The sequence below is a fragment of the Rhinolophus sinicus genome, chromosome 1 (genome assembly GCF_057876585.1).
Source record: "Rhinolophus sinicus isolate RSI-liver-muscle chromosome 1, RSI-T2T, whole genome shotgun sequence".
Lineage (NCBI taxonomy): Eukaryota > Metazoa > Chordata > Mammalia > Chiroptera > Rhinolophidae > Rhinolophus > Rhinolophus sinicus.
This window is the reverse complement of record NC_142501.1, coordinates 160,366,651-160,385,505: the sequence shown is the minus strand read 5'-3', so window position 1 is coordinate 160,385,505 and position 18,855 is coordinate 160,366,651. Positions and strand designations below refer to the sequence as shown.

The window sequence follows — 18,855 nt, the reverse complement described above, 5'->3', positions numbered from 1 at the left end:
TAAGACAGCTACACAACTATATAAATATATCTTTATGTCTGTAAGGGTATCAGATAAGGGCACAGAAAGAAATCACCTCTTCAAAACAAATGCTACTCTTTTGTGTGAAAGGAAAACTGAGGTGGGAAGGAGTTAAGGAGTTGCACTAAACTTCCAGAACCCAAGGGGCAGGCGTAGGACCTGCTGGCTGCACCTACCTGGTGCTTTTTGTCTGCGGTGGGAGATGACCGTGACCTCACGTGGACAGGAACAGCCAAGAAATCCGAGCGCTCCAGCAGGTCCTCGGCAGACATGGACTTCCCAGCCCTTCCGGCTGCAGCCCCCAACGAAGAGGGCTCCCCAGGGGCCCTGTCCACTCTCTGGGCGCCCTTTGTTCCACCGTGGTTAGCTCCACTGAGCAGCTCCCTCTGGGCCTGGTCCCCACGTCGCCTTTCCCCAAGGAGGCGGCCACAGGCAAAGGAGCTGCTGCGATCTCTGCTGCGATCTCGGGATCCCCGCGTGGGCTCCCCACTGCCCCCTGCCACTGGCAGGAGGGCAGCCTCCCTGCAGGGCTGCAGGCCCGGATCCCGCAGGGAGCAGAGACTGGAGGCCGAGGTGAGACCGGGGCCTTCGGGTGCTGCGGGACTGGGCTGGAGGTACGTGCTCTGGGCGCGCTCCCGTAGCGGCCCGGGCTCCTGGAGGCCGCCTCCTGTGGTGGAGGCCGGCCGCTTGCCAGTCTTGCGCTGAATGTAGTCGGCCAGGGCGCTCTGCTGGAACTGCTTCAGCTCCGGCCCCGACAGGCTAAGCGTGGAGCAGGCCTTGCCATCACGCTCGAAGATGCGGCGCCGGTCGGCCACCGTGCTCTCTGGGAAACGCAGCCCCTTCCTCTGCGGGCCCAAGGGCGCTGGCTCGGCCTCCTCTGAGACTCCTACCTCGTTGATCTTCTCGGGCTCCGAGTAGGAGCGCTTCTTCTGCTCAGGGGTCAAGCGTCGGCGGGGTCCCCTCCGGGCAGCTGGGGTTGCAGGCAGAGCTGGATCGCCCTCAGCAGGGGTCACGCTGTGCCGCTCCCGTGGGATGTGCGGAGAAGTGGAAGCCAGGGCCTCTGGGCTCCGCAGCCCCACGTGGGCAGAGGCTGGTCGTGGCCGCCAGGGCCTGGAAGTCACGGCCGCCCCCGGCTCGAGGTCCCGGCGTCGGAAGGAGGTGGCCCCCAGGACGCGGGACTGCGCATCCTTGATGCTGTTCCGATATGAGCGGCTGAAGGGGGCGTCCAGCACTGGTGACTCCGGCGTGCGAGGCCTACTGTCCCGCCACAAGGCCTCCCTGTCAGCCTCGCTGAAGAGCTGAAAGGTGCTCTGGCTGCGGAGCAGGCGAGTGTCCCGCTTTGGGGGCTCACTACCTCGGGGTAAGGGGCCTTGGCTGCCCGTGGCGACCCTCCTCAGCTGTTGACCACAAGTCTGCCAAGGAACCTCTTCCAACTTTGGCTCCCCGTTTTTGAAATGCTGCTCCCCATTGCCTAGAGGTTCAGTGGATTCGGAAAAATGGATGTTGGCTTTTGTCTCCTCTAAGTCATTCCCGGAAGTATTGGAAGTTGGGACCATCCTGTTGGGCCTGTAGTTATTGCCATAAATGGAGCTACCCAAACTTGGGGGTCTCTGGCGCCCTTGCTCTCTCTGCTCGATCTTGGAAACCTTCTCCAGCACCGAGCAGTGGGGCTTTCCATACTGAAAGCCCTGCAGAGCTGAGGCACTGCTGGAGCTGAGCCTCCTCCGGCCCAGACTGGATGTCTGCTGGTGGGGTGGGGAGGACTGCTCTTCATACCTTGAGTCTGAACTGTGGAAAGAGGCCAAGGCACTGGTTCTCCCCTCTGGCCTTGGATAGGAAACCGGCCTGTCCAGATGGCCCCTGTGGTCAGGAACAGCTTTCCTTCCAGAGTCCTCTGCGGTGGTGTTAACTACACAGGTGGGCCGGCCATCCGGGGCTCCCCCTCCTGACTCCAGGCTGCTCTGCCTTCTTAGACTCTCAGGAATGTTCTGGAGAGAGGAAAAGGCTGACTTGGTCTTGCCAAAGTTGCTTGCTGGGCTCTGGCTTAGGCCTTCTCTCTCCAGCCTCTGCTGGAAGTTGGCATTGTGGTCTCCTTGGAAATCACTCTCCCAGGCCTCTGAGGGCCGGGAAGATCTCTTGTCTTCACTCACTTGCCAGGCCTGGGCCTGAGGGGATTGGAGGCTGTTGTAATTAGAAGATGCTTTGTTGCTGTGGGTGCTCTTTCTCTCGTTGGGATGTGGGCTGTTGCCTTGGAGAGGTAGGAGATGCCTCTTCAGGGAGGTATCCTCCTCATTTTCAGGCACTGAAGGGAAATGGACTTTGTAGGGGACACATTTGGCTGAAGTTTCAAGTTTCCTCTCCACTGAGGATAACGAGTCAAGTTCTAGGGGTTGGTAGAAGGCAAACCCAGGCCTGCTAGATCCATTTTGATTTCCATTCTCATCAAGGGTAGCCACCTTGTCACAGGTTCCCTGAGGAGTCGTATAGCCACTCTCCTTGGCCAGTGCAGGATAGAGCATGCCATTACTACTCGCGGAGGGCTGGGGCACCTGGGCAAAGTGTGGCTCCAGGGAAGGTACCGGGTAGATGCCCGTCGGCAGCAAAGGTTGGCCAGGCTGGGCCTTCTGGGTGTAATTATGCTTGGGCTTCACTGGGGGGCTGCTCTCTGGACTCTTCTCCAGCACAGTATGCAGCTGTTCCTCTATGAAAGGAGTTTTCAGGGAGCTGGAAGAGTTTGCTTGAGGCCGGCTGAACCGTTTCTGATCAAGGCTAGACCAAGAGCTAGGCCGCTCTCGGTGCCGAAAGGCTGCATAACTGTCACTCCGAGCTGGCGGCAGGGGTGCGCCCACTTTAGGAGGCAAGTTGTCAGCGGCAGCCTCCAAGGAACTAGGGCACTGCTGGCTCCAGGATGGGGCTGGTGCTCCCTTGCCCCGAGGAACATTATGCCATTTATCACAGCCCTGACCATCTGCTGAGGCTCGGGCCTCCCTACCTTGGAGAAGCAGGGCTGAAGAATTCACCTCATACTCTGCTGAGACTCCCCTCCGGGGATCATAGACTGTCTTGACATAGCGAATGTCTGCCTGCCTCATTCCTTCTAGGAGGCCACCTCGAGCAGAAGTGGTGTCCATGGAGCCTGAACGCTCCCGGCCTGAGATGCCAGGGGGTGGATACTCTAGGATGCTAGAACTGGTGGAGAAGGAGCTGTAAGCCGAGTCTCTCTTGTTATGGAGGTGGCTGAGCTGGTCAATGCTGCTGGTGGACTTGGCAGGGGAAAGAAGATGGCAGGGCGGGTATCCCCCACTGGGCTCCAGGCTCTCCATGCTCCCCTGGGAGCTACACTGGTCAGGGCTCCGCCTCAGATAAGCATGGTCATAGTTGGAGAGGTCACTTGTAGAAGAGCTGGAAGAAAGGGAGACAGAGCAGCACCAGTGAGCTGTTATCATTTAGTAGGCTTCGGCACAGGACCCAGCTTATAAATGTACTCTTGTGCAAGATGTTTGGTTTTTGGAAGGGTGGGTGAAAGGGCCATATATGGGCCTTGCTCCGTCTCCGTGTGTCATCACGAGGAGTGATTGCCCAATACTGTAACGTACGTGCCTCTAATTCATCACCCAGGCTTGTAAGGGGAGAAGTGGGGAGCACGGAGGAAGCCATGTGGCCTTTGGACACAGGCAGCACATTGATTTGATTTGCTGGGTGCTGGAAATGACTCCATGTACCAAGAAATGAGAAAGGTGGGGAAGGAAAGAAGAGGGCGAGAGGAGGAAGAGTGATTGACCTGAAATTTTGTGCCTCTTGGGGCTGTTTGTGGGATGAAGGAGAAAAGCTTAGGCACATGAATGGCTGAGGGAGACTGTGCACATGTATATGTTTTTAGTTAATATCTTTCCTTTTTATGGAATTGAAGGCCTTACACCCTGGCAATTTTCCTGGAATCTCCACGGTACTAGAGACAATTTGTTTGTGGTGAGAAAGCTAAACACAAAGCTGAGTGAGAGAAATCGAGAGAAATTAGTCAGAAAAAGCTGATGAGAAAAGGAAAGAGAGGGAAGTTTCATAAGAAGTCTCAATCATGGGAGTCCACCACCTATGGATGACCCCTCAAAGCCTAAGAACAGTCTCCTTCATACACTTAGGAGGTAAGACCTTTTCATTTAAAAGCTCCTCCAGGTGGTTTGCAGAGCCTAGCTGGGGGAGGGGGAACGCCTCTCGGTGCCAAAAGGCTGCCTAACTGTCACTCCGAGCTGGGGGCAGGGGTGCTGGCACTGCACACCCTAGAAAGTTGCCTCAAAACAAAATTACTGATAATTAACTTTAATTATAAACTCAAAATATATTTCACCCAGCATGTTGGGAGAGGGAGGGCATAAAGGAAGGAGTGAGTGGTCCAAAAATCAAACAGCAGTCTCCCTAGTTCAAATGTTTGTGACTCACTGTTCTCTTAAGAAGGATAAATCACTAAGAGTTCTTGCCTAACATTTTCCATGAATAGGCGTTTAAGCACTATTAAAATTCACAGAGCTATTATTATATTTCTAGATCTCATGTAAGTAAATATGGTGTCTTATTGGCTGAGTATGTGATAATGCTTTATGGCTGAACTATCTCCAGAGTATATGGCAAGAAACTATAAGGACCATATTCTGGGTCAGAAGTGCTGGAATTCAAGGAAAAGAAGACTACATTTTTGGCAACGAACCTCAAGAATGTAACTTTTCTTTATCAGAGAAAGTCAACTTACTGAATAGAGTATCCTGCTTTGGGAAGGACTGGTATAAAGTCAAGGGAGAAAGGAAGGGAATGGCTCCTGAGCCAGCCAGATGAGTGAAATCAGCCCTGGCATTCATGGTATGGCCTATGTCACTGCTAGATTTTACCACCATCACCACCACCACCACCACCACCACCACCACCACCACCACCACCATCACTTCCCTGTTCCCTTCTAAATGAAGAGGTTGTGTTAAAAATGCACATGACATAGTTCAGTTGAGGATAATCCCATATAAACCACTTATGCTTCCCTGTATCTCCTCTAAAAAAAAATTCAGAGCGAATACATTGAGGGGAAATGGAAGCAGTAGATCCCATCAGTGCTGTTTCACTCACCAGTTCCCTGTAGGTGGTAGACACTATTTAATCTTCCTCCCAACTGCTGAGAATTTTAGCAGTCTTTCACTGAGAGGATAATTCAAATCTAACTTAGGAACACACCGAAAAATAAAAGTGAATAAACTGATGGGTTATCTGAAACATTCACTTGAGTAGGAGGAAATGTGATCAGTAACATATCTCAAAATACATCTGGTATTAAGAAACGTGAAATCTAGAGATACATAATCTCTAGGCAGAAAGAGCAAAGGTAGGGTTCCATCTTGCAATGAAAGGAAACTTCACCTTCCAAATCGCAGGTGGAAACAAATCACATGAGGACTGTGACATGCTCTTCCCTGCTACTCAGGGTGGCCTCTCACCCTTCAGAATTCCCATTCCCAAGGTAATTAGGGAATATGACCAAGTGACATGCCTTGCCATTGAGTGCCCTGACATCACCCTCTAGGAACAAGTGCTTCCACCACTTTCTGGAAGTAGTCATTTTGATTCCAGTTGCCATTCCTGCTTCCAAAATGGAGCTCTTATTGGGGGGTAAGAAGAACTTGGAATGAAGGTCTTCAGTCCCACACAGAGACAGCCTTACGGTCAAGATGAGTGTGTCAGGTGTGCCAAAGTTCTGACTGTGGTCTGGCTATCTTCTCCAACCTTATTTCCTATTGCTCTCCTTGCTCATAACACTCTAGCATAATGGCCTCCTTACTGTAACTCAGACCTATGAACTAGATCCCCATGTCAGGGTCTCAGGGCCTTTGTACTCGCTGTCCCCACCACATAGAATGCTCTTCATCTGAATCACCCCCTTCCATTATTCAAGTCTCCGCATCCAAGAAGACTTCCTGGAACTCACTATCTAAAAAGCGCTTCTTCTCTCCTCACTCCCTACCTGTTACTCTGCTTGATTTTCTTCATAGCACTTACCACTACTTGACATTACATCATATCCCTTTGGTTATATAAAAGAGACTTCAATTGTATCTATAATGTTTAAGATCTGAAGCAAATGTGACAAAAGGATTGTGAATCCTGTGGTGGATACATACATTTTTATAATATCACTCTATTTTGTGTGCTTGAAAGTATTTTCTAAATACTTAAAACATAGCAAAGAACACAAAGCAAGAGCATGAAAACATAACAGAAGATCAATTCCTTAGATGATCAAATGTTGGGAAAATACTGGACTGAATAAGTTAAACAATTTTAATTATTGCAAAACTTCTGAGTCTTTAATAAACTACTGTTCATGTGATGTTCTGAAAGGAAAATATACTAAGCAGTATTTTCTAAACTTATTTGACCCTAGAAACATTTCTTAAAGTACAGCTGGTATACAATATTATATTAGTTTCAGGTATACAATATAATGATTTGACACTTATATACCTTACAGTGTGATTGCCACAATAGTCTAGTCCCCATGGACAGTATTAACTATACTCCCCATTACCTTTTTCACCCATCTCCTCATCCCCCTCCCCTCTGGCAACCATCAGTTTGGTCTCTGTTTCTGTAAGTCTGTTTTTGTTTGTTTGTTTTTTAGATTCCACATATAAATGAAACCACATGGTATTTGTTTTTCTCTGTCTGATTTATTTCACTTAGCACATACCTTCTAGTGACCCTAGAAACTTTTTTCCAAGGAGCAACTAATGGATTATTATTCCATGGAACACTCCTTGGGAAACAAATATTACTGGCTGGAGGCTTATGTCTTGTTCAGCCCTGTGCCCTCAATAACTAGGAATCATCTGAGACACAGTAGATACTCAATACATATTTGTTGAATGAATGAATCAATGAATAAGTACTGGTACTTTAGTATTTTGATACTATTAATTCATCCTCTTATGAGGGGGGCCGGACTACATGACTTTTTAAGATCTCCCTAAAGTACTCTAATACTTTAGAGCCATTGTGTGAGATTTCTGTAGGATAGCAAAAATACAGTGACATGAGTCTGACAGAAAGCAGCTGAAATACAATTTCAGTGAAATTCCAGATTCCAACCAGCTTGCAGAGTTAAAATTACATGTCTTCAGTCTCTTTGTATTAACATTTCTCTCTCCCTCTCTAGACTCCTGCCCCTGCCGCTCCCCCTCCCTCGAGCTCCCTCATTCTCCTGCTTCTTAATGAGAAACAGATGTGTACATTTAGGACTGGGATTGGGTTTCTGGAACTAAAGAAAAGCTGACAGAGGGATGCCGACCCATTGATTCGGCACACTGGACCACTAGGTGCCACTATGCTCCTTAGAAATGCACCCAGAGTGTTTCTCCCTCTGCAGCTGCCAATGTCAGACCCTCTGAGCAGCACTCAGAGGTGGGGTGAAGCCCTCTGCCAGAGCTGCAGGCCCGAGGCATGGAACGAACATGGAGTAAACACAATCGTAGATGATTTATCATGGAATGAACACGGAATAAACACAGATCATAGATGATTTATCCCGGAGTAGAAGAGAATCCAAATGTCTGTTGCATTTTGGGTAATCTGAGCTTTCCTTTCTCCCTGCGTACCCCTACCGTCATTGTATCAGGGGGAGCTATTCTGAAGCTTGAGTGGAGGGGCAGAGTGGTGGATGGAGTACAGAGGCAGAGCCACCTGCCTACACCAGTCTGGAGGTTAGAAAGGGGAGGAGGAAGCAGGAGGTGGAGAAGTGCAGCCTTCAGAATACTGCACTTCTGATGCCAACTCCACCGTTCTCCTGAGGCCTCTTAGCGCTCTCCATAGTTACTGCAAGCAGCTATTAGCACTGATGCAGTAGTCTTATTTCTGTCTTTAGGCAAGCATGTTTTTTTTGGTCCCAGTATGACTTCAGATTTAGGGCCTCCTCAGGTTAGGAGGCGCCAAAGGGCCCCACCGTTTAGGGGCACTCTGTTAGTATGCACTTGCATTGTATAAGTGTGTGCTGGTTTATGCCATTAACCTTGAAGTTCATTACCAGGTTTCACTGTGCCTCTGATAAGGCTTCAGCCTAATTATTATAATTAGTTGTCATAATTATTGAGTGTTTATTATGTTACTGCTCTAGATGTTTTACGTGTTATTTTGTTTAATCCTCACTATGGCCCAATGAGATATATATTATTAATTTCACTTTACAGACAAGGAAATCAAGATCAAAGAAGTTCAATGATTTGCTCAGGCTTGGGCAGGAGGTGGTGAAGTTGAGATTTAAACCGATGTCTGACTTAAAAGCCCAAGTACCCTACCATTATACGGCCCTTCCTTCACACTGTTAGGCCCCCCACGTCTAACCTTGTAAAGGCCTCAACACCTCCATGCCCACCAAGCAAAAGCTGTGTGCCTGCTTGGGGGCTAGGGGCTGCTAGGGGACCTGTTCTCTGAGCAGATGGCTCAGATGATGAGAATGAATTCTTTTAGGGTTATTGGGAGGGACATGGGCGAGGGAGACGAGTGTCTGTAGTAAGGAGGGTAACCAAGAAATGATCTCTTCCTGTCCTGAAGCCTACCCTACTATGTTGGGAGCTGTGTCCACCAGGGAGAGGTCTAGACTTTGGCCCTCGATTTAACCAGACACGAGTGTTGAGGGTTCTGAGCCCTGACCTTGCTACATGCATAGCCATCATCCGTTAGCTCCAGAAGTCGTCCCCCCCCCACACACCTCCTACATCAGCACTTGCATGTCACTGATACACAAGACTCTCCGACCTCCCTACCAGTATCCTTATCCCAGCCCTTCCAAAAAGTGATGAGTAACAGTCTGACTCTCTGGGATCAGAAGATGGATTCTAAGTGGGTTCCAAGTCTGTATTAAGCGTAGGGGAGTCCTAACTTAGTTTTTTTTTTTTTTTTAGTATGGCTAGGTGATCAGGTTTGGCTCCCTTTCCCCAGTCCCTGTCATATTTGACTAAAGCAGAAAGGACTTTAAGTAATGGGGGAAGTTTGTCAATATTTCTATTAATAGTATAGTGCTATAATGTATAATTGAGAAATGTCTGAGAATCAGTAGACCCAATAAATATCTCAAGTAACTACCCAGTGCTCTAAATAAATCTGTACTCCCTTCATGCCAATCTAACCTGGGATATGGAGATGATTCGTACACATGTTAGGAATTTTAAGAGGATGAGGAAGGTAGTGGGTAGAGAGATTTAATACTTGGGGTGAATGGAAGAACGTGTTCTCAAAACAGAAGAAAATGTTCTTTTCTGGGAACAAGACATTTGAAGGAGAGAAACCCCTTGGTATCAGCTCTGGCCACTTACCTGGAATGGTAGCTTTGGGGCCAAGGGGTGCTAATCGTGCCCTGAGATATTTGCATCATGCTTGTATCGGGTTGGTTCTCCCCAAACTTGGTTGAATGCCACGAGTGAGGTCGTCCTGCAGGTTCACTGCGCCTGGGGAGACAGGACAGGGACCCGCCACGTTAGCAGCAGTCTCAGCTGAGTCTCTTCAACCAAATGTGATGTATGTATTTGGAAACAAGCTGCCATATCCTCAGGGATCCAAAACAATCAAGTAAATACTGGAAAGTAGATTGTACTGCTTATTCTCTTACTAACCATTGTTATTCTCTGCTTTATTAATATTTTTATTTTCCTTTCCATTTTGACAATTTCAAACTAATAGAAAAATGTAGCAAACTTAGTATAAAGAATTCCCACAGAAACCTTAGTGTACTTCACTGTTGGTGAGGAGGCAAACTGGTGCAGCCACTATGGAAAACAGTATGGAGGTTCCTCAAAAAATTAAAAACAGAACTACCTTATGACCCAGCAATCCCACTTCTGGGTATATATCCAAAGAAATTGAAATCAGGATCTCATAGAGATATCTGCACCCCCACATTCATTGCTGCATTACTCACCATCGCCAAGATATAGAAACAACCTAAGTGCCTGTCAATGGATAAACGGATTAAAACCAAAACTAAACAAACGAAAATGTGGTATATATATTCAATGGATTATTATTATTATTCAGCCACAAGAAAGAAGGAAATCCTGCCATTTACAACAACTTGAATGGACCTTGAGTGCATTATACCAAGTGAAATAAGCCAGCTAGAGAAAGACAAGTACTGTATGATATCACATATTTGGAATCTAAAAAAGACAAACTCAGAAAAACAGAGTAGAGTGGTGGTTACCAGGTGTTTCAGGGGTGGGGAAAACAGGGAGATTTTGGTCAAAGGGTACAAATTTCAAGTTAGAAGATGAAAAAGTTTGAGGATCTAATGTATGGTAATTATAGCTAATACTGTATCATATACTTGAAAGTTACTGAGAATAGATCTTAAATGGTCTCACCACAAAAAAGAAATGGTAACTATGTGAAAGGATGGTGGTGGTAGTTAACCCCACGGGGGTAATTAATCATTTCACAATTTATAAATGCATCAAATCAACATGTTGTAAATTGGTAGTCACCAAATAGTCACGGGGAGGTGAAATACAGCAGGAGGACTACAGTCAATAATGTTGTAAAAACTATGTATGGTGTCAGATGGGGACTGGACTTATCAGGGGGATCACTTCTTAAATTATATAAATGCCTAACCACTATGCTGTATACCTGAAACTAATATAAAATAATACTGAATGTCAATAATAATTAAAAATACACACACACACACACACACACACACATATATATATATATATATATATATATGTAGTCATGAGATATAAAGTACAGCATAGGGAATATAGTCAATGGTACTGTAATAGCTGTGTATAGTGTCAGATGGGTTGTAGACATTTTGGGGTTATCACTGTGAGGGGTGTAAATGTCTAATCATTATGTTTTTTGTATACCTGAAACTAAGAATAAAAAAGAAAACAAAATCAACACATTGTACACCTCAAACTTGCCCAATGTTATGTATCAATTATATCTCAATAAAGCTAGAAAAAAGAGAATTCCCACCTAACCTTCCCCTAGATTTCCTACATGTTAATATTATGCTTTATTAATTTAAAACACACCGAGTTGCCCTGGTCTTTCTCAGCCTCAGCTTACCAACATATAAAAAAGGAAGCAATAATTCCTTCCCACCTCCCAAGGAACTTTGTGTGGATGTATCGTAAAAAGCTTTCTGGGGATTCTAAAGTCCTCTGTCATAGCTGGATAAATATTATTATGTTTAAAAATTTTTTGAAAAGGATTTTATATTTATTTATTTTGACATTCAATCTTATTTTATGTTAGTTTCAGGTGTACAGCATAGTGGTTAGACATTTATCTAATTTATGCAGTTAACCCCCCATTAGTTGAGTACCCACCTACCTAGCACTATACATGGTTGTTGCAACATTAGTGATTATATTCTCTATGCTGTACTTGACATCCCCATGAATATTTTGTAACTACCAATTTGTATTTCTTAATCCCTTCACCTTTTTCACCCAGCTTCCCAACCCCCTTCCCATCTGGCAACCATCAGTTTGTTCTCTATCTATGAGTGTTTCTGTTTTGTTTGTTCATTTATTTTGTTCTTTAGATTCCACATATAAGTGAGATCATATGGTATTTGTTTTTCTAAGTCTGACTTATTTTACTTAGCATAATACCCTCTAAGTCCATCCATGCTGTCTCACAAATGCTATTATTTTAATTTCTTGGTAAAAATTACACGAATATCAGCAGCTATCCCAGTAGTAACACCACTCTAAGCTACACAGTATAAACAACAAGACAGTTTATTTTGCAAGTCAATGGCTCCAACTTTTACACATTCTGCCCTTCTGTCACAAAGAACTGACAGAGCCAAAGGGAAAAAGTGGGTGTCCTTCCCACTGCAATGCTGAAGAAGGAATTTGGTCAAGGAGGATTTACGCTGCTATAGAAGATCAGAGTCAGGAGACAGTGGCTGTGCTTTATTTTTGGCAAAAAAGTGAGGTGAGCTATCAAACATTTCATGCTGACAACTTCTGAACTGTAAGACTGTAGGGAAATTTCTCTGCAGTTTAGAAACACTTTTCTGAGATCCAGGAATCCACTTGATATGTTGAAGAAAAGCTGTAAGTACACCTACCTAGTCTTTTTTTATGAAAAAAATAATAAATTGGCTTTTGTAATAAAAATGAAAAATGATTTCCCTGATGCCAGTACAATTTCAAGTGTTACGTATATCAGAATCATACTAGCCCAGATGTCAGGAGACCTGGGCACTCACCCTAACTCTGTTACTAGCTTGCTGTGTGTCCCTGCGTAAGTCACTTCCCCTTCATAAGACTTTGTTCAGCTAAAAAAATGAAGACATTAATCAAAGAAGCTGGAGTAACCTCATTTTAACCTGAAATAACTTTTAAGATGTAGAAGAGAGACAGTGAAGGACTTGCCAAGAGAGAGAACGATTTAAAAAAAACCCACATATATTCCAATTCTCTGAAGAGAGGTTATGAGGCTAGGAAAATTGTCTTCTGTGATGCAAGGGATATAAAAAGATTCTCAGCAGTCAGTCAATAAATATTTATTGAACTGAAGGAGCCTGTAGTCTTAACCACTCTGAGTTCCTCATCAGGAAAAGGCAGATGAGAACAGAACCTGTTTATAGCAGTTTTGTGGGATTAAAATATGAGATACTATACATGGCACATAATAAGAGCTCAATAAATGTTGAGTATAACTATCCTCAGTCATTCATTATTAACGAACTGATAAAGTCTAGGGAGGCTAGGGCGACAAGCCCATCAGAGAGACCTAAACTACAGGACAGAAAGGGGAGAAAGAAGCTGAGTGAATGGTGGAGGAGAGGGGAATGGGCAGGAATTATTGATGGCGAGGCGCCGCCTAGCTCTGAGCTCCCCAGTAAGGTCCTGAGAGTACATAATCATGGCGGAGGCTGGTCTGAGATTGACTGTGGTCACAGCCTGAAGGACCTTGGCCACACTGGTGAGGCAGGGAGCTGTTAAGTAGTGGCTGTGACCTCTAGTCAGGGAGGTAAACACAAGCCAAGAGGGAATAGACCTTGCCCACCTGGAAACTAGGAAAGAACTAAAGGAAGCAGTAGCACAGCCTTGGGCTAAAGAGAGGAAGTAGGACACCAAATAAAGAGACCAGCAGCAAAAGCCAATACACTACAATTTGTCTGGCTCCTTGCCCCTGTACCTTTCTAATCCTCGTAACAGGTCCCAGGTAACCCATACCTGAGTTAATTCAACTTTGGAGCAGTGCTGAACCCTCCAAAGTTGAATTAACCCTTTCCTCAGAAAGGGAATCAGGGAACTCCAGGTTCATGGTTCAGTGTCTTAGAAGTTTGGCATTCTTGCTGTAGCCCCATTCTGACCTTGGGCGCCCAGTTCCCCAGAAACGAGATTCTTCAACCAGTTCCTCAAAGCTGGTCACCTCCCTTGAACCCCACTTCCTCACTGACTTAGATTCCTGCTTTCTCATGCAGTTCCATCTGGTGATTAGAAATCCTCCTAGGTGGCCCAAGCACCTCAGGGGCCACCCCAAATCACACAGCCCTAAGTCCCAGAGTCAGGGTTCAAATGCAGTTACATATGACTTCAGGTATTCAATAAACGTTACTGGTTAGTCAGACAGGAAAAGACTAGAACTTAAGGAAAAAATACAAAGTCTCTTTTGCATGAGGTACCTGGAGACATTTCGTATGGGTCCAAATGATCCAAATGTGTGCAAAAGACATAAGAAGAAAGACCAAACTGTCATGGTTCTGGCTAGCAAGTCAGAGGACCCCTCTCTGTAGTAGGATGCTAACTAGCCCTATGACCAGGTACAGGCCTTGAGAAGCCGATGGATGGATGCACTTCAAGAGTGAACTCAGCCTAGCACCTGAGGGTGGTAACACTGAGGATGGCTCTTTAGTAGCTTCATCCCCAAATGGTATCTGTCCATGCCTAGCTAAAAAAGACTGAGAAGCTTTTCCCACCCAAGGGAAAGGGACAGGCCCTGATAAATTCCACAGGCTCTACAGAAAGAAGATCCCTCTTCCAGTCAAGGAGATAATGTTTACTGATAACTTCAGCAGTTCCAGAGAAGCCCACTTGTCTGAGATCTTGAAGGAGAGACGAAAGGAGGTGCCCTGAAGTACAATAGAGCAACCCAGACTTCCTATCAGTTGGTACACCTCCTTCACGAAGGATCAGACCCTTTGAATGTTCTGCATCAGACTTTGAAATGTAAAAAGAGACTGTGCGTAGCCCAATGAAGGCATGTGGAGCCGTTTCACCTAGGCTAATAAAGAAAATTTCTTTGTGCTTTTAAGACAGTAGCAAGGCCTTTTTTAAATGTAAGCTATCCTGACCTTTCCTTGGTTTCCTTCCTGGGCAGTCGGGACATTCATAGAGACTTTCTATAAGTCAGCCACCATGCTGGCACTGGGGATACAAAGAACAATAAAGTATTATTAGACCCAGATGATTTGCAGTATAGTAGAAGAGACAGCCAAGTGAACCGCTGTGAGGCAATGTGATTGGTGCTGTAACAGAGACCTGAACAAGATGCTCGGGGAACACAGAGTGGGGAGTCACCAACATTATGAAGTTAGATCAAGAAGCCTTCACTTTTAACTAAATCATGAACAATGTCTCCAGATGGAAAGGAGTGGGAAAAGGAAGGGAAGGATATCCAGGTAGAAGAAATAGCATGACAAATGCATAGAAATGTGCAAGAACACAGTACGTGCAACTCAAAAGTAGCTAAAGAGGAGATGGCAAGTAAGGGGAAGAACAATAGATGAAGGTGAAGAGGTAGAAAGGGCCAGATTTTAACATACCTCACTAAGGGTTTGGGTAGAATCGTGCGGAATTGGAAGCCACCCGAATCTCAGGGACGGCATGCTCAGATTTGAGTTACAGGAAGATATCACCAATAACGAGAATAACTCTGAGAGGGGCAAGATGGGAGGCTATTGAATTGGCCAGGGTAAGAGGTAATGAGGGCAGAGCACTAAGGGAGTGGAAGTGAATTTGAAGAAATAACAGATAATTCTTTCAAAAAACTTGGTAGCTGGGACATTAGAGGGGGCCAGGGCATGAAAAGGTTTTTTTCTTGCTGTTTTGTTTTAAACAATGAGAAGTATGAGCAAGTTTATATGAGACAGAGTTCATACCGGCATAGCTGAAGATACAGGACAAAGAAGGGATGGCACGCCTTAAGACTCACGAGGAAGTAGGAAGGGATGGCATCCTGGAGGGCACGTGGTGGGTATAACCTTATGTAGGAGTAAAGAAGGTTCCACTGAGATGAGAAGAAGGAGGTAAGATGTGGATGCTCGTAGTATAAAAGGGAGCGGGTGGGAAGAAAAGTGGAAGGGACCTCACACCCAGCATCCTCTATTTTCATTATGAAACCTAGAAGAGGAAAAAAGGAGAGGGGGTTGATGTGGTGGGTTGGGGCTCAAGAGACATAGTAAATGAGGACTAGGAGAGTTGAAACTGATTAGAGATATTTAAAAGTCAATGACTAAGACATAGTCTCTGCCCTTAAGGAGCTTATGTTTTGGTAGGGTGACCAAATGAAGTAATTCCCATAGAAAATAGTAAATCATAAAGAAAAACCTCCTACTAAAGATAAAATAAGTACCCAAGACTTGCAATCCCAAGACGGGAAACCCAACTTGGGGAGCCTTTTCTCTGGAGGAGGCTGGAGAGGTAAATCTGCCCTGGGGTGGGGTGGGGTTCATCAGGTTTCATCAACAGGTCTAGTACATTAAGAACAGAGTGATTTCGAAATAAACAAATCAAAATGTCCTTAAAAAAAACACCTTTTGGGTTGGCCCGGTGGCTCAGGCGGTTAGAGCTCCATGCTCCTAACTCCGAAGGCTGACGGTTCGATTCCCACATGGGCCAGTGGGCTCTCAACCACAAGGTTGCCAGTTCAATTCCTCAACTCCCGCAAGGGATGGTGGGCAGCGCCCCCTGCAACTAAAATTGAACACGGCACCTTGAGCTGAGCTGCTGCTGAGCTCCCGGATGGCTCAGTAGGTTGGAGTGCATCCTCTCAACCACAAGGTTGCAACTAGCAATGGCAACTGGCCCTGGAGCTGAGCTGTGCCCTCCACAACTAAGACTGAAAGGACAACAACTTGAAGCTGAACGGCATCCTTCACAACTAAGATTAAAAGGACAACAACTTGACTTGGAAAAAAGTCCCCAATAAAGTCCTGTTTCCCTTCCTCAATAAAATCTTAAAACAACAACAACAACAAAAAAAACACCTTTTCTTTTGGTCACAGACATATGTTGGGAGAAGGCTTCAGAGATAAATCTTTGTTTTTTAAGAGTGATGAACTGAGGAAAAAAGAACAACGAAAAAGATGACCAAAATGCAGCCCACCAACTCTCATACTTTGCTAGGGGTGGTATAAATGGGTACAACCTGCATAAAAGGTCTTTTGGCAATATCTAACAAAAATTTTTTTTTTTAAATAGCACATCTATCAAAAGATTGAAAAATAACCTAAATGCTCATCACTAACAGATAGTTTAGGGCAGTGTGGGACATCCATATAATGGCATACTTATGTGGCTGTTAAAAGAATGGAGTGGCTCTACACATATTGTGGAAATATATCCAAAATGTATGATTAAATGACAATAGTAAGGTACAGAACCGTGTAAGGTACAGTAAGGTACAATATGCAGGGGAAAACATACATAATCCCCTCTATGTTTATTAATGTAAAAAGTTTTCAGTAAGAACACTTGACAAACTAGAAACAATGACTGCCTCTGGGGAAGATAACTTATTTTTCACTGTATTTCCTTTTGTAACTTTTGAATTGTGTACCATGTACAAGTATTACCTATTCAAAGCAAAGTATTTTAAAAAGAGCCTCTCGTTTCAAAAATATACTTCATGTATCATGAGATAACCAAAAAAAGTCAAACAGCTGTTTCACTGACTTTCTCAGTGATGCAAATAATTTAATAAGCATTCCTAAAGAGCACAGCCTGCTTTTACACTTTGAGATCACTTTGATCTTTAAGAAGGACATATTTTCCTAAAGTACATTATTACATCATGAGCATATCAATAAGAGTCAGAGGTAGATTTAATTTTTAAATTGAGCAAACTAAGTTTTGTGTGTGGGCGTAATTCAAACAAAGCCCTTTTGTTGCATTCCTAACCACAGACAAGGAAGAAGCTTAACTGCGTGGGATGGGTAGGCTGATGAAACTGGAACTAGCAAGTGACATGATGTCCTTCTTAGATGATTGTGCCCTAACACAGAGAGACTCAGGAATGCAAAGCATATTTCTGAGAAATCTACCACAAAGCAGTTTAGGTATTTCAAGCAGTATTGATTGATCACCTACTATATGCTTTCCACTTTGCTGAATTATAGTTGGAGTTCTAGGAGGTCACAGGTGGCCTCAAGGAGTTTATAACCTTGTTGGAGTCTTAAATGCAAGAAAAAATGCTAAACAGGATCAGAGTATTTTTCATTCATTCAAAAAATAATTGAGCGCCTACTGAGTGCCAAGCACCATTCTAGGCATTTGACTGGCATTTCATCACTTAAGCTTTACACTGTCTTTAGATACAGGACTCTTGATGAGAAAATGAGGTAAATAAAACTGTCCATAGTCACAAGGATAGTGGGGGCCAGAGCTGATATTTAAACTCAGGCACCTGTCCCTAGTACCTGAGCTCTTAACCTCTAAGCAATGAATGATATAAATGAGGTGGGGTGGGCAGATTAGGGAGACAGACAATAAGTAGGCAAGCAAATAAACAGGATATTTCCATATAGTGATAAGGGCTCTGAAGAACTGAAACTGGGTAATGTAAGAATGTGGCCAAGGGTCCTGCTTTGGGTCAGGGACAGCTTCTTGGAGAGAGTGCATTTAAACCCAGGATCTAAATGATGAGAAATTGTCAACCATGCAGAGAGCTGAGAGCAGAGAATTTAACACAGATGGAACAATGAATGCAAAGGCCTTGAGGTGGGAATGAATTTGGGGTTTTCAAAAAACAGAACAGAATGGCCAGAGCCTTGTGAGTGAAGAGCAGAGTATAGGAGAAATCATCAGATCATACTGGGCCATGTGGGCTGTGGAGGCATTTAAGACACAAGCACGGAAAAGCTCGCATGCTGGTAGTGATCAAGAATGGGGTCTGAAGTTAGCCAAAAGGCTTGACAGTAGAGTGGGACTTTAATGACCTTGAAGGAACGGTATGCTTTGGATAAATGGAGAAGGTGACAACCACAACTTGGAAATTAAAAATTCTAAGAGCTAGAGTTGATATTTTTTGTTGATGCTGTTCTCTGATGAGCTGTTATGCCTGAGACTCTGCGTGGGCGCTTCTGAGAGCAACAACATTATGAAATCATGCCAGTTATCAACTTGGCATGAGTTGAATGTGTCAGAATACAAAATACACTCAAGCTATCAGCACTACCAAATCAAACACCATGTTTTTCAAACCATTTACTACCACCACCTGCCTGCCCACCCATCATTGGTTCGGTGCACAATGCTGTAACAGAAGACCAAATCCACCACAACTAGGTTCTAGTCTAACCCTCCCCAAAACAAACATAATATATGTCAATATATTCTGTAAATGCTGCTTCCTAAGGTTCTTTTTGAGTGTTGCTACTATTTTTCTCCTATTTTTCCTCATCTGTTTTTAAAATTATCAAATACTTCAAACATATATAAATGTACTCAAATTAATATTAAAGAACACCCAAGTATTGATCACCATAATTTCATATCACATCTTAATATTTTCCCCATACTTACCTCAGGTATTCTTTTGAATAGGTTCACAGTTAAT

At 44.6% G+C, this 18,855-nt stretch overlaps 1 protein-coding gene and 1 long non-coding RNA gene across 12 annotated transcripts in view; one reads left to right on the top strand and one right to left on the bottom strand.

Moving 5' to 3' along the window:
- SHROOM3 (shroom family member 3) overlaps positions 1-18,855 on the bottom strand; it is a 290,161-nt gene that overhangs the window by 30,200 nt on the left and 241,106 nt on the right. For all 11 annotated transcript variants that reach the window (XM_019720366.3, XM_074324430.2, XM_019720389.3 and 8 more), the window contains 2 exons: positions 9,366-9,497; positions 198-3,423 (listed from right to left, as the gene is read on the bottom strand). In XM_019720366.3, coding sequence (XP_019575925.3) covers positions 198-3,423; positions 9,366-9,497 — 3,358 coding nt within the window. The remainder of the gene's footprint in view (positions 1-197; positions 3,424-9,365; positions 9,498-18,855) is intronic.
- LOC109440232 (uncharacterized) overlaps positions 1-18,855 on the top strand; it is a 79,266-nt gene that overhangs the window by 45,349 nt on the left and 15,062 nt on the right. The gene's annotated exons all lie outside the window — the stretch shown is intronic.